General features: G+C 33.6%; 2 protein-coding genes across 2 annotated transcripts; one reads left to right on the forward strand and one right to left on the reverse strand.

Annotated features, from left to right (window-relative positions):
• Positions 1–1,409: 1,409 nt before the first annotated feature.
• On the reverse strand, positions 1,410–8,957 carry LOC148279093 (TLC domain-containing protein 3A-like). The gene is made up of 6 exons (XM_088230467.1): positions 8,538–8,957; positions 8,360–8,457; positions 8,082–8,243; positions 4,167–4,608; positions 2,685–2,915; positions 1,410–1,777 (listed from the first exon to the last, which is right to left on the reverse strand). Exons 2-6 carry the CDS (start codon positions 8,455–8,457, stop codon positions 1,559–1,561), a joined length of 1,152 nt encoding a protein of 383 aa, XP_088086593.1. The 5' UTR covers positions 8,538–8,957; the 3' UTR covers positions 1,410–1,558.
• Positions 8,958–9,901: 944 nt separating this feature from the next.
• On the forward strand, positions 9,902–12,637 carry LOC148279094 (CCR4-NOT transcription complex subunit 10-like). The gene has a single exon (XM_088230469.1). It carries the CDS (start codon positions 10,034–10,036, stop codon positions 11,747–11,749), a length of 1,716 nt encoding a protein of 571 aa, XP_088086595.1. The 5' UTR covers positions 9,902–10,033; the 3' UTR covers positions 11,750–12,637.
• The last annotated feature ends 1,983 nt before the right edge of the window (positions 12,638–14,620 follow it).

Consider the following 14,620-nt stretch of genomic DNA (forward strand, 5'->3'; position numbering starts at 1 on the left):
ATAGGTCGCACATTTGATAAAATAGTTATTACTCAATAAAGCAGAATTTCAGAAGTTCTTTTCATTGAGTTTTTTCTTTTCTTAAAAAATGCTATATATAACATTTTTTAATGAAAATCTTGACTGTCATATAGAAAATAGTCAAAATATAACACTGTTTGAGAATGGTGGTGTTCAAGTAAATGTTACTGTAAGTGTCATACAGCCATCAAGTAAATTGTAAAGCTAGAATTTGGTCAATGCTATAGCACATGAAAGTATTTTTTATAATTCTTTCTGTAACTAAAAATTAGTTGAGACTATTTTATCAAATGTGCGATATATTCCGTTTTCACGGGCGGAAATCTTTCCTAATTGTATTACTGTTTTAATATTCCGCAACCTCATACTTTTTTGTGCCATTCTGTAATTGTTTTACACGGATTAATGTTTTAAACAACTTAATGCTCTTCAAGGAATAGTTGGGTTTCCGCTAAACACGCTTGCGAGTTTTGACTTGTGCTTTTTTTTGGCAAAAGTGCGCCATGCTTCGTAATTTCCAACATGTTCACACAAAAAATCGGTATTTAGTGAATATCTTGATGCGGTAATTTGCATGTGTCATTCACTAAACTGTGCGAATTTTCAAATAACCAACCCGTGCAAAACGTTGTAGACTTGATAATAATAGTGATAATAATAGTAATAATAGTGATAACACTCCACTATGACATAATGTTTTCTACTGGAAAGACAAATATATTTATTAAATGAAAAGTTAGCAGCATCAAACAGAATTCAGGTAGATATGTGCCTCAAATTCTAGAGACTTCCACACAAACAAAAATAAATTAAATTAACTAACCCAATCTTACTCTTCCCCTCTTCCAGACTAGTTTCTAAGATTAAGAAAATCAACATTGGAAATAAATATATCTCTCTACTGTACACTTGATAACACTTTAAACTATCTAAAAATTATAAGTAAGTCGCATACACTCAAAAATCATTTTTTAAATTTCAGCAAGCATTAAGTTATAACTAACTATTTATGAAAAAATATTTATATTGTGGTTTATGAACATTGTGAGTGATTTCCAATAGTTTTGAGAATATACATTTAGCCGTTGAATTTCAAACAGGCAACATTTGTTTTCAAAAACTGATCAGCAATTACACAATACTAAAACAAAAAAATTTAATGTACAGTAATTAAAATGATTTTAAATAAAATTTAAAAAAACATTCTTATTTTCCTATTTATCATGTTGGCAAAGTTAAGAAAACTCTGTTTAAAAATGATTATTTTTAATAAATGATAAGAATCGTAACCTTGTTTAGTTATGAAGTGCTGACCTTGATAGTAAAAATTAAATTATGTTTTTGGTTCATTTTTTGTTTAAAATTTGAACAAAAATATGTGAATTATTTTAAATAATCACAACTTGTTAATTAAGTTTATGCGACTCCATTATAATTCAATTGTCAGTACAAAAAATATGTTTTCTATAAACATGACTTATCTTTTATTTTTTGTTTATCTTTTGTTTTTTTTTATGTTACGACCTTGCTTTCTTAATCAACTGGTCGAGGAAGATCCATTGGTAGACACTCGGTTCTTGGTGGAGCTGGTTGTTCCATCTGTACTGATTTGGTCAGAGACTTCTGCCGGAGCTTTCGGAGCAGACGTGAAGAAGACTTTGGTGGCGCCCCTCATCATCAGGTAGAACCAGTAGAGTTGCGGGAAGAGAAGGATGGAGATGGAAATCTTGCAGCCGGTTGGTAGGCCTCTAACAGCCTGGAAACATAACATTATTAATACTAGTAGAACTGGTTATGGTCTTGTGGTGGTGTTACGGACTCACGAATCAAGAGGTTTGAGGTTCGAACTTCGCTCTGCCACAATTTTATTCCAAGTTTTAAGCACATTTATTTCTAACTAGTCAAAAAATGCCCACAAGGTGAAAATCTAATACAAATACATGTACCTATATATTAAGCTTCTAGAGTATTGCTATAAAATTTCAACTTATTAATTATTTTATTTTTATTTATTTATTTAATTTTACAATACGCCCAAGGGGTATTTACAAAAAATATACAGGTAAGTATAAACATAGTAAGTAAAAATTAAAAGCATACTACTATACAAAATAAAAAGTGAAACTTTACATAGTAAAAAAGAAAAAAAAAATATGGATATAAGAAAAGTAATTAAATTAAAAAGTAAATTGTAAATAACTTGTAAAGAATTTCAATAAAAAAATATATACATTTCCATATACTTATACATATAAAAAAATGGTATTAACAAATTATTGTTAAAAACAAATAATAAAAATTTGTTTACAGTGAGTATATATAAGATAATAACATAATATCTGGTACACACAAATATTTGATACATTAATTTCAGAGAAAGATAATAATACACATCAAAAACAGAGAAAAAAAATGTATGAAAGAGAAAGTTTCATTACGACATTAATAATGTAGTTAATTCAGTTTTAATTTCAATTATGTAGTGTTAGTTTATATTTTTAAAAAAACATTTTCATCACACAAAATTTTAACCTATTAAAAAAACATCCACACTAAAGTCTCAAGGGTTTTATTTTAAAAAATACCCTGCGCGAACAGCTTGCAGAGACCTCACTAATGTCACAAGGTAATATTTATTCAAAAGACAATAAACTTAGTCTTACCTCCCAGTAGGGAAGTCCAATAGTCTGACTGTACATGTGGCAAAGATAGGGAATGAGCATGATCCGGCAGATGAAGAAGGAGACCAGCATGGCGATACCGTTCACCACATACAGCTGGGACGCTTTCAGCTTCATCCTGCTGAGGATGGAGCGCAGGGACACGAAGGGAGTGGACAGCTCCATGAGGTACACGGCACCAAAAACGCAGTCGCCGAGACCCCCGCGCAAGTACTAAAAATCGAAATTTATAAACAACATTATAAATGAATTAATTATAATATATTTAGGAATTTTTAAAATGTTCTAAAACTGGATTGCGCTAAAGCAATAAAGATCAAAAAAATTAATCTAAATTTGTTGCAACAGAGAGGGAAAACATTTTTGAGAAGGGAATGTGGAAGTCTAGGCATTCATTGGCTGGTTTAAGAAGCCACTTTACACTGTGTAACATTAACCATTCTGCCTATGTTTGAACATCCACATTTCCTCAGCTCTTCCATCTGTTGACTTTTTACTCCCTAGGGAGGAAATCCAGCCAGTCGGCAAACATTTGAACATACTCAAAATATTGTTGAATAAAATTAATATTTGAACTTTGCGATGAACATCATGCGTTAGTATCAATTTGTTATTTGGTAAGAGTAAATATATTTAGCGTTAGTTTATTTATAAGCCTTGACAAAGGAACAGTTAGTTCTGAAACCGGTGGGCAGATCAAATTTATTTTGAGATTTTATGCAAAGAAGATATTTAGTTATACTATTTTATAATAAATATTTTCTTATAGAAATAGAAAATGAGAGATACAAATTAGGAATAACCGCTCACTGCTAATTCCAGATTATTATTTATTTATTTAACTTTTTGTACATAATGTTATTTGTACATTGGTGCACCGGCTTATTGCCGAATGCCAATTTCTTCCAACCAACAAATAAAATAAAAGTTTTATTTTTATAATTCAAGTTACAGAACATATTCAATAGAAAAAAAAAAAATTAAAAAGCTAAAGATATATAAAAATAGAAATAAACGTATTTTATTATTACTGGACTTTTATTTATATTATAAATTAGAACACACTTCCACTAAGAGTTTTCACTGACAAACTTGAATGTTGTTTATAATTGATATAGTCATCGGTGCATTTCTAATACAAACAGGAAATTATCATGAAGGCAAAAAGAAACATTGCTACAAATTTAAAAAATGAGAAATAAAATTGAAAGATTTTTACAGACGTTTCCTTCAATGCAGGTGAAATAATTCCGAAGACTCGTCAACGAAAACAATGTCAATAAAAAAAGGCTTCCAGCAATGATAGTTTACATGGTTGTCATAGATTAAAAGCTTGTATTATCGCCAATGGTTCGTTTGTCACGGAGACTTATCTGTCTACTTACTATTCTAGGGGTGTAACATCTCCGTGTCAAATGTTGGCAATAACAGTATGAATATTCAATAAATAAATAAAATACTCACGACAATGACAAGGAAACCAAATCCACCGATAAACAAATGATGCATTATGATAATCGGTTGGTCTTTACAGTACGAGAAAAATGATTGGACGACTTTGAAGTCATCCTTCTGTTTGAGTTCCTGGCTTCCATTTTCATTTACAAAAACGCAATTCTTTCCCTCCCCGGTGGGGTGAACCGTAGCGCAGTCATTTACTTGGTTATTTTTTCGATTGGCGGATATCTTCTTTAAAGTCTTCTCGGAAGAATGGACGGTCGGGATGCCGATGCTGATGTGGACCTTGTACATGGACCAGATGTCGTAGAAGAAGTAGGCCGCGCCAAACCACGCGTACGCCTCCGACATAAAGTGGTTGGAGTGAAGGAAGCTTCTGGTGCAGGACCACATGCACACTATGGTGCCGGCCGCGCACGATAGCGCCGCTTGGACAGCGGAGACAACCCTAGAGAAAAATATTCACAATTAATTTTTACATGCCTCTAAAATAGTGAATCAGTAAATTATTTAAAGATTACTGGTCCAACTATTTGGTTAACCTGAATTCCACATCTTGAAGCTTCATTCCAATATTTCTAAAGACTCATTAATGGGAGACTGTATAAACATTTTTCTTTTTTTTTTTACACCACAACAGACCAGGAGGCCCAATTATAGCACAAAACACCCAGGGTTGAGAAAAAGCTTGCTTTTATAATGAAATTCATAAAAATATTTTGACCTTGAAAATAATTAATAAATAATAAATAATAGAAAAAAAAATAATTAAAAATTACAAAATTGAGGCCAAGTTAAACAGCACAGGTGCTTGGTGTTAGTCCAATTTAGTTCCTACTTGTTTTCTGTCTGAAATAATTTTTAAGCACAATTAAATTATTACTGAAATTCACTTAACGTGGTTTCTATATAACGCAGTTTCCATATAAAGCGGCAATGGTTTCTATATAATGCGGATAATCAAACAAATAATCTGATTAGTATTCATTCGGATTTTCAACAATTCTTAGACAATGAATCTTCAACAATTACTAGATAATGTATTCTTTGTTTATAGGTACACAACACATGGAGTTATTTTATAGAAAAAAACATAAATATTGAATTTAAATAACATTAGTAAAATTACAGGCATGAGTAAATAAACAAATAAAATATCAGGTTCAATTTTTATCAAAGAATCGGCTTATCATTTATTGGGGCAATATTGGACCCTCCTTGATATTATTACAAATGGATATAAATTTTCGTTCACTATAAATATAAATGTTTATCATTTAATACATGTAAGTTTATCAGACAATAAAAAAACAAACAAGTGACTCACTATTCATGCATATGTAAATGACTAACTATATTTGCAGGTTTATCTTTAGAAGAGGCTAAACTTATGGAGATATCGAGTCAATGTTTAGTTTACTAAATGGCCTGATTGATGTATCATCGTTACTGGAACGAATGGCATACAATGTTGCAAAATAATGATGTGCTGTTCCTCAATCAAAGCAAAAACTATGGCTTACATGCACCAATGTCTTGATTGTGTCGTATTGCAATTTGCAAAAATGTTAAATAAAGCCTGCGAAGATTTGTGCACGTCGAAAACACAGGCATACGAATGGTATAAGCGGTTTAAAGACGTTCGTGAATGCTTAGATGATGATAAACATACTGGACATCCAGCAAAGTCAAGTACCCAAGAAAACATCAAATAGGCAAAGCAAATCGTGTTGAAAAATCGATGTGTACCAATCCGAGAGCTTGCTGTGTAACTGAGCATATCATCATTGAGATGTTTTGGGTATGAAACGCGTCGCTGCCCCCCTCGTCCCAAAAACACTGAAGGAATGTGGAAGGATAGTTCGTGGATTTTGCACCACGATTAAACGCCGTCTCATACAGCGGGGGTTGTTTCAGAGTTTATGGCCAAAAATTAGACTAATCTCATCAGCCAAGCACTGTATTTTCCGGACCAGGCCCCCTCTGACTTTTTTCTTTTCCCAAAACTAAAATTGCTTTAAGAGGAACGCGCTTTGAGACTAAAGACGAGAGCTAAAGGCCATACCTTTGCAGGCCTATGAAAAGTGCATGGACAATTAGATTAAGCGTTGGCATCAATGTATCATCGCAAATGGCGAGTATTTTAAGGGGCGTAGTAAAAAAAACATTGAAAATTAAAATTTTGTGTTTTTTTGCTGAATTCCCTTTTTTTATAATAAGGTATATACCAAATGTAATTATTTTATAGTAGTAGTTATTTAACAAAAGATCATTTCTTTATTTTATTTTACTCAAACAAAGCGATTTTCAGAATCAAATACCTACGAAAAAAATATTTTTAAATTACATATTATAAACTGTACATTAAAGGATAAACCATAGGAGTTTTTGTGATTGTGCGATTTGTCAAACATCATAACTTTTGAACCAAATGAGATAATTGCAATCTATAAAGAACTTTCAATGTGAAATAATTATTATTTTGATAATAATAGTGCTTATTGAAATAGCTTATCTGGAACTACTGATGTTTTTCGCATTAAAAAAAAGCAAAAAAAATTTTTTTTTAACGAAAGTGGACTTAGATGTTTTATTAACGTATAAAATAACTTATTGCAATAACTTCCGCATTTGTACTTCAAAATGGCAAAAAGAAGGCTCCAAGGTACAATGTAAAAATTTCATCATGATCATTCTTTTTCCGCACCCGGTGGTGCATAAGGCACTGCATTGGTAAACCAAATGTAGCGTAGTTCGATTATCTGTTACATGAAGGTAAGGGGATCAGTCTTACGCTTCAGGTGCCAGTCCAGGAACATTGAAATATTGCAGTTCAAAAAACCTTTGAAATCAATCAAGTCCAGCCTGCCAGGAAACGAACTCAAGATTGCGAAAGTGGTAAGCGAACACGTCAACCACTGTACAACGAGGCAGACTTATCCTTCGAAATTTCCTTATTCAGGATTTTTGCCTGACCGAGTCAAAAACACTCCCCCAGGGTTCTGGTTCTATTTAAAACACAAAACTGTATTCTTCATCCGCCTGGACACTGGTAAAAATTTAGTTTGTTCGCCCGCATTTTCAACATTTGCACTGTGAATTTTTTTGCTCCATTCTCTCAACATGTCCAAACCAGAGAAGTCAAAAAAAAAGTTATGATAGATTTTGGCATTGAAACTGTAATACTGAAAGCATAGAATTAAGCACTATGCCCTACTTTCGCCGCGCGCTTTCGTGATGTCGCCGCGTAATGTTGTTTGATGGGAAAAAAATAATCATAACACAAATGTAAGGTAAAAAAAAGCAATCTGTTAATTTCTCTAAAATTTCATTGTGCACGCGGAAACATTGATTGACACAACAGAGTAGATGAGTAAAGGGTCATTTAATAAAAGTAATTGAATTAATTAACTTTGAACTTAAAATAAAAAACAATTTTATTTTACATAAAAGGGATATTTTTATATCATGTTAAATAATATTTGATGTTTTAAAGATAATGTCGGTCAAGTTGTTTAATCCGAGATCCAATTTTCATTAGTTCTCTCATTAGATGAGCAAAGTAGGGTAAAAAAATTTACTACCCTGACAACACTAACGAAATGTTCATTTTATTTCTTCGGCGATCTAACAGATGGAAAAATAATTCAATTTTTAAATAATGCATTTGTTACATACACATTTATTTGCTAATTACACATGAAATGTGATTGCATCCTGTTCATTTAAGATCCTAGCAGTATTTCTACACTTTAAAAGGACACAACACGGCATAGTTGAATTCAAATCAGGAGTTGCGTACTGAGCGACGTCTACAAAGAAACTAATGGGTCAAAACGTAAACCTACTGATTTTTGAGTAGTTTAGTTGCCTTCTGTTTCTGGACTTTTCTTAGTTCTATGACTGAAAGGTTTAACTCACTTGTTGCTAATATCCAGAACATCTGACATCGTTAGCTGGTATTTTTTCCGAATTTTGAGACCAGAATTCGTTTTGAGCGCCACATGGTTTAAAAAATCAAACAGAGAAAGGAAAAATACAAATCCTAGCACTAAAATAAACATCCCTCTGGCGATAGAAATCCTGAAAACAAAAGAAAGTCGACTGATAAAGTGAGTCACAAAATTAACCTATGAAAATGTATGATATATTCGAAATTCAAATCAGTTCAATATGCCAGTTACATTATGTGATCTTACTTGTCTTCGGGACCTAATACGAGAACGGATCCTGTCGCCAGAGCCAAAGATCCAACGGTATATAGACATAATGAAGAAAACAGTCCTTTTTGCTTCATCTAAAATAGTAAAATAGAATTTATCATCAAAAATACAGAGGGGTTTTCACATGTTTTGACACTTATTTCGCAAAACTCACGGTTGATTATCGCGAAGGAAGCACACGCGCAACAATTTCAGGTGTTTATTTTGAAGAGTATAAAAGTTTATTGTACACGACGGAAGCGCTTTATTTTGACATTTCCTCAGTTTTCTTATATTTATAAGAAAAGTCTCGACAGAACCTGACGCAATGGTTGTCACTTGTCAAGAAATTGGCCGGCCATATTTAATGTTACTAGAGGTTTACAAACGTCACATGAAGAATAAGTACAAATTAACTGGCAATATTATGAGCTATTTTTTTCAAAAAAGTGTCCGGTGATTTTACTATGATTATTTTTTCAAATACGGAGTCCTGTGGATTTTTTCATTTAAACATTTCCTTTCTTTCCCATTCTTCATATTCTTAGCAGCATTTTTAATTTCTTCCATACTTATCTCTTTCGCATCGTCATCCACAGATTATATCTGCATTTATGTTTACTTGAGAAGGTGGTACGCTGGCTATATTTCCTGTGTGCGTTTCGTACACCTCCACAAAATATTCATTCCATTCACTATCATTCGTCACCATTTTTCCATCGTTTCCTATTACTGTTGTCATACATCCGCTATCCTTACCTTTTTGGGAATTTTTAACTGCATTCCAGAATATTTTAATATTTTCTTGTAATTTTTGTCATGTTTATTCCCTCACTTTCTTTCAGTATTTTTTTTCTTTCACACACACCTTGTTTTACTCTCTTCTTCCGTTCAATTACACTTTGTAATGCGGCATACTTACTGGTATCTGTTTGACTGACTGTTAACAAGTTTAACCATGCTTTCTTCTTTTCTTGAACGAGCTTTTTTATTTCATCATCCCACCATGCACCACCTTTCTTTCTTCCTTGTTTTGCAACACCGCATACTTCCGTTGCTGATTCACGCATACTTTTTTTCAAACAATCCCACATTTCAATGTTCATACTTTCTCCACACTCCCCTATTAATCTACGATTCTACAATAAAACATGCAAAAAATATTATCATGTTGGATTGTATAATTGGGACGAGTACCCTTTTGTGTCCAGGGTTCATTTCCTATTGTGCCCCGGGGGGTGGGGCAGAATGGGAAATTTCCACTTTTTTAGACACTATTTTTTTACAGTAATTATGTATTTAGGTATGTTAACACTTGTTTTTTGTAAATAAATAAGTAAATAAACGTAGAAATAGACAAATAATGATGTTGTTAATTTCAAACTCTCACAAATTGCAATTGAAGCTTAACTACCGCGTTCCGCCCCGGGTTCCCCTACCCTTGATTTTTTGCCTCCTAAACAAACGCAGAAAAATTAATTTCAACGATCGTTAAATGATGTTTATGAACAGCTCCCACAAAATCTTAAATCTGTCATTGGTGCGAGATGACATATAGAAAGTATAGAAAAACAATTTATAGGTTGACGTTTGGTTTGGTAAATTCTATCGCACCTAATTTGAAATTATCAATAAAATTCATCGTTATTTTATGTGCAAAAAGTCAGAACAATGTCTGATTCAATTACGACAAACAGTTATGATCCGAGTGTCATAGCATTGAAGGAATTTAAAGCTGGTAAATACGAAGAGTGTCTCAAACATTTAAACGAGTTATCGGCAAATCTTAAGCAAAACAAGCGTGTTATATTCAACAAAGGCGTCGCGGAGTTTTATTTGAGCCATATGAAGAACGTGGATTCGTTCCGCAAACAAATAATGCAACTTACGGGTCAAATTTGGCCTTCAGTAAATATCAACGAGATTAAATCTCCGACAGATGCGTCGATGTTCTACAGTTACGCGGTACTGCTGTATCACACCCGACATTACGCTCAAGCTTACACCATCCTAGAGAAGTTATTCACCCTAAGAGAGCAAATAGCGGATACCAACTTGACTTGCGGGATAATCCTGCTGCTTATGGAAGTGAGTTTGTGTCGCCGTTTGCCAGAAAAGGTGAACTTCTTCGGCGACCAATGCATACAGCTATTCCACCAATCGCCTGACTTCTCCGATATGTACGAACAGCTGAAACTGCGATCGAGTCTCATGAGCAAGAAACAATTACTACCCGCTACAAATATTCAGTCTTTGGAATGGCTGTTCTTACGGGCTCATCAGCAGTACATCAACGGAGACGTCCAGGGCGCATTGGCCACCCTGAGCCGATCCCGACAGATACCCGACCCGCAACTGAAGAATCCGGATGCTGACGAAATCTGGGCGCCTATCAATAACAACCTCGGGATCTTGTACTCCGCCATGAAGAAAAACAACTTCTCTATCAAATGCATGCAGGAGGCATTGAAAGAACACACCAAAACTTTAGAAGGAGACAAAGCGTCCAAGTTGACTACATCTAAAGAAAGACCGATTTACGTGTTAAATCTCGGAGTGGCTTTACTAAGAGCTAACCGAACCGAAGACGCTTTCGATTGCTTAGTAGAAGCCGCAAGACACTTCCCGAACAATCCGAGAATCTGGCTTCGGTTAGCGGAGTGCTGCGTCATCTCCTACACGAGGGTGAACCGCCAAGAGATTGTTGTGCGCAAGATTAGCTCGGGCCCTCATGCCAAACTTGTAGCAGGGACTCTGCACAAGGACAAGTACGCCATATCCAGCGAATCCTACGCCATCCCGACTCTCTCTCTCGAATTTGCCGCCCTCTGTCTTATGAATGCTGTAACATTACTCCCGATGTTGGACCAACCGGTAGACTACGATCGATTCGTATTCCAAGTTGCCCCGAGCTCCCCGATGAGCTTCAAACAGTACTGCAACCTGAGGAATTCTGTTTTATTATTGTATAGTTTTGTGTGTTTGAGGTTAAGCGATCCCACATCCGCTTTGTTTCACTGCTCCTCTCTTCTGTCGCGCCCGGGGAGTCCGACGCAGCGAGCCCTCGCACACCTTTACTCTGCCGAGGCTTTGATCGGGCTGGACCGGATTTCGGAAGCGATCGACCACTTGAACCCGGCGGTTATGCACGACATTGCGACTGAAATAAATTCCGGGGCTCAGGACACTCTCGGGGTGGCGGTGTGGCTGAATGGAGCCGTGTGCCACGCGGTCAGGGGAGATCTCGTCACTGCCAAGAATATTCTCTCGCAGATAAACTCCCCGAGAGCCCTCCCACTGCAGCTGTATGTGGAGTTATCCCAGGGTAATATGGATAACTGTCGCGGACTGCTTCGAAAGTTTACTCAAGTACCGTATCAAGCGTGATAGTTTGCTGATCACTCTAGAAAATTTAATATTCATAAACTGTATGTAAATTTTGAAAATGAAACATTTATGAATATGAAATGGGTTAGGTATGTTTTAACAGATGTGAAGAACTTTTTTGAGAAAGGAATATGAAAGTCTAATTAATGAAACTTTACAATATATTTTTTTGATGAAAATAAATGTTTGTGTTCTTAAAATTTACAAAAATATTTCAGTTTTGCAGCCATTTTCACTGAATTAGTAAATCATTTTAGTCTTTAGTGTAGTCTTTTTGTGATAACTTGTTTAAGTGATCACCGTGCAACAATCACCATTCGACCTATATTTGAGCATCTGTATTTCTTTAATTTTTCCATCTGTTGATTTTCACTGAGTAAGAGTAAAACATCAATTGATTTAGGTGATATTTTTTCATATTATTTCACCTGCAGTTATTTTTAACTTTTTTCATCAAGATCAGTTGTTTTTATCAACAGGACTTCAATATTACCTTTTTAAACAAGTTCTCTATCTTTGTAGAAGTATAACTAGACTTGGACCCAGTACTTGTCTATAAACATTTGGACGTACTCAAAAGTATGTTGAAATGTATTAGTTGTATTTTATTTTGAAAAAAAAACGCACTCTTCTTTTGTAATTTAGATTGCAATAACTAAAGAATTTTATCAAAAATGTTTTATTAAAACCAAGAAAAAAATATTGAAAAGCATAATACCAGAGTTGTAATAATCTTATATGTTGAGAACAATATTTTTCTAATTGAATTTCATTTTCCCCTTTTAATTTTACGGCCCCGATTATCGGCCTCATTTATATTGATAAATTCAAAATATAAAATATTTCTTGGAATTTTCTGTGCATTTTCAATTAAAAGGGATCACAAATTAATCTTTTTTTAAATAATTTATCTTTTCAAAAATGATTTAACAAATAAACAAAGCAAAACATTATTTATAAGAAAAACATCATCTCTGTGGTAACAAGAACCGGGTAACAATCGTAACAATATCATAGTTTTGAGGAAGAAGATATTTAAGTTTACTAGATAATGAAAGGTTTGATAAAAAAATACCTACACGGAATATTTAAATTCCAAATTTAAATACGTAATTGTAAGAGCCTCTTTTTTTTCCTAGATTGGTACATTGGTTTATAATTCATCTGCCAATTTTTGGCCATTACAGACGCATAGTTGGTTTTTGACAAATAAACTAGTTTGACGCACTTTGGTGTGATTGGCGAATTTTCAAGATTATTTCAGAACGAGAATGATAGACGTCTGCTCATGCGTCTTGGCTTGATAAAAAACCAGACCGTGTTTATGCCTAGCCACCGTATTCACCGTACTTGGCCTCTCATGGCTTTTTCTTGTTCCCAAAGATGGTGAGGACTATAAAAGGATGACATTTTGCAACCATAAATTAGATGGAACTGAAGGTCATGCTCGAAAAAGGTTTTTCAAAAATGTTTTAGCATTGAAAAAACACTAGCATAAGTTCATTATATCCTATGGTGACAAAATTTAAAAATATTTTTTTTATTAAAATAAATATTAGCGCTCTTATAATTTGCCCAAATATTTCAATTTTGGTGGCCATTTTCAACGAGTCGTAAATAACTAACTATTAGAAAATGGAAATCAAGTTAGGGTAGAGTGGGGTTCAAACCTCGAACCTCTGATCTGTGAGTCTGCAACGCTAGCCACGGGACCACAACCCGACTTATTAAGGTATAATTTTTTTTTTCAAATATACACTAATTCTGTATATTTTTTTTATCAAACTGTTTATATCTTTCCATCATAATACCAATATTTATTAAAATAGGTTAATGATATATTTAGGAAATATTGCGATGAACTACGAATCTCAAAATGAAATGCTAAGAAAAAGATAATTGGTATTTTCAATTAGGTCTCTTCACTGCCTAGACAATAATAATGCTGTTTGTGTGAAAAATTGAGATATTCTAGAGCGTACTGTCAAGCAATAATAATAATTAGCTATTTTTTGTAGCGACATTTTTCTGAAAAATCACCTAAAAGGCGGTTCACAATTTTGTACTTATTCTTGTATTCAAATGCATCTTTAGCTCACTACATAAACTATCTGATTTTGAAGTTAAGGGTAAGATAAATGAAAAAAGTGTAATTTCAGCCGATGTCAGGACTGAGTGGAACTGTCAATGATTCCCAAGTGTAAAGGCAATACGGTAAAAACACGATCTCAAACCTATTATTCTGCGCCGGAATTCAACAAGTTTTCCTTTGCTTGAATCGAATGCTGACAATAGATACATATTTCAAATTTTTAAAGTTATGACAATTAGTGTTAGGCCATAATCGACATATTGAATTAAATCTCCTATTGTCACTTTAAGATCACTTTAATTGGAAAAGAGATGTTAGGTATTTTTCATTTTGGCTTTACCACTAAGATGATGATATGTGTGCTAAAGAAAAAAATGGATTCTCAAAAATAAAACAAGTTAAGGTGATTCTAAACGAAAATATGAAACAAATTATTCATAGATGGCGCATTTATAATTTTTTATTGAAAAATGCAATTTTTATGTTTATTTTTAATGGAAATTTTACTAAACTTGGTTTTATATTTTGTTTTGTACACCATTTTGTAAAAAGGTCCTAAATTATATTGTTATGGTATTTATTACAATCAATATAGTGTAAAGTTTCCGCAAACCAGGTTTTGTAAAATTTCCATTGAAAATAAACGTAAAAATGGCATTTTTCAATAAAAAATGATAAAAGTGAAGAATCACCTTGAGCCAACCATTATTCATGCTATAAAGCACTTAATTGCTTCATTAAACTTTTACATAATAATTTTAAAGTAAACATTTATGAAT

The sequence above is a fragment of the Micrasema longulum genome, unplaced genomic scaffold (genome assembly GCF_059751315.1).
Source record: "Micrasema longulum isolate JH-2025_06_02 unplaced genomic scaffold, ASM5975131v1 h1tg000769l, whole genome shotgun sequence".
NCBI lineage: Eukaryota > Metazoa > Arthropoda > Insecta > Trichoptera > Brachycentridae > Micrasema > Micrasema longulum.

What these genes read in the sequence shown, in the direction of transcription:
- LOC148279094 (XM_088230469.1), top strand. Translation starts at nt 10,034, where the DNA reads ATGTCTGATTCAATTACGACAAACAGTTATGATCCGAGTGTCATAGCA.
- LOC148279093 (XM_088230467.1), bottom strand. Translation starts at nt 8,457, where the DNA reads ATGAAGCAAAAAGGACTGTTTTCTTCATTATGTCTATATACCGTTGGA. An exon ending in TTGGTTTCCTTGTCATTGTC is followed by an intron (nt 2,916 to 4,166) that starts GTGAGTATTTTA and finishes TTCGATTTTTAG; the next exon opens with TACTTGCGCGGGGGTCTCGG. An exon ending in TTGGACTTCCCTACTGGGAG is followed by an intron (nt 1,778 to 2,684) that starts GTAAGACTAAGT and finishes TTATGTTTCCAG; the next exon opens with GCTGTTAGAGGCCTACCAAC.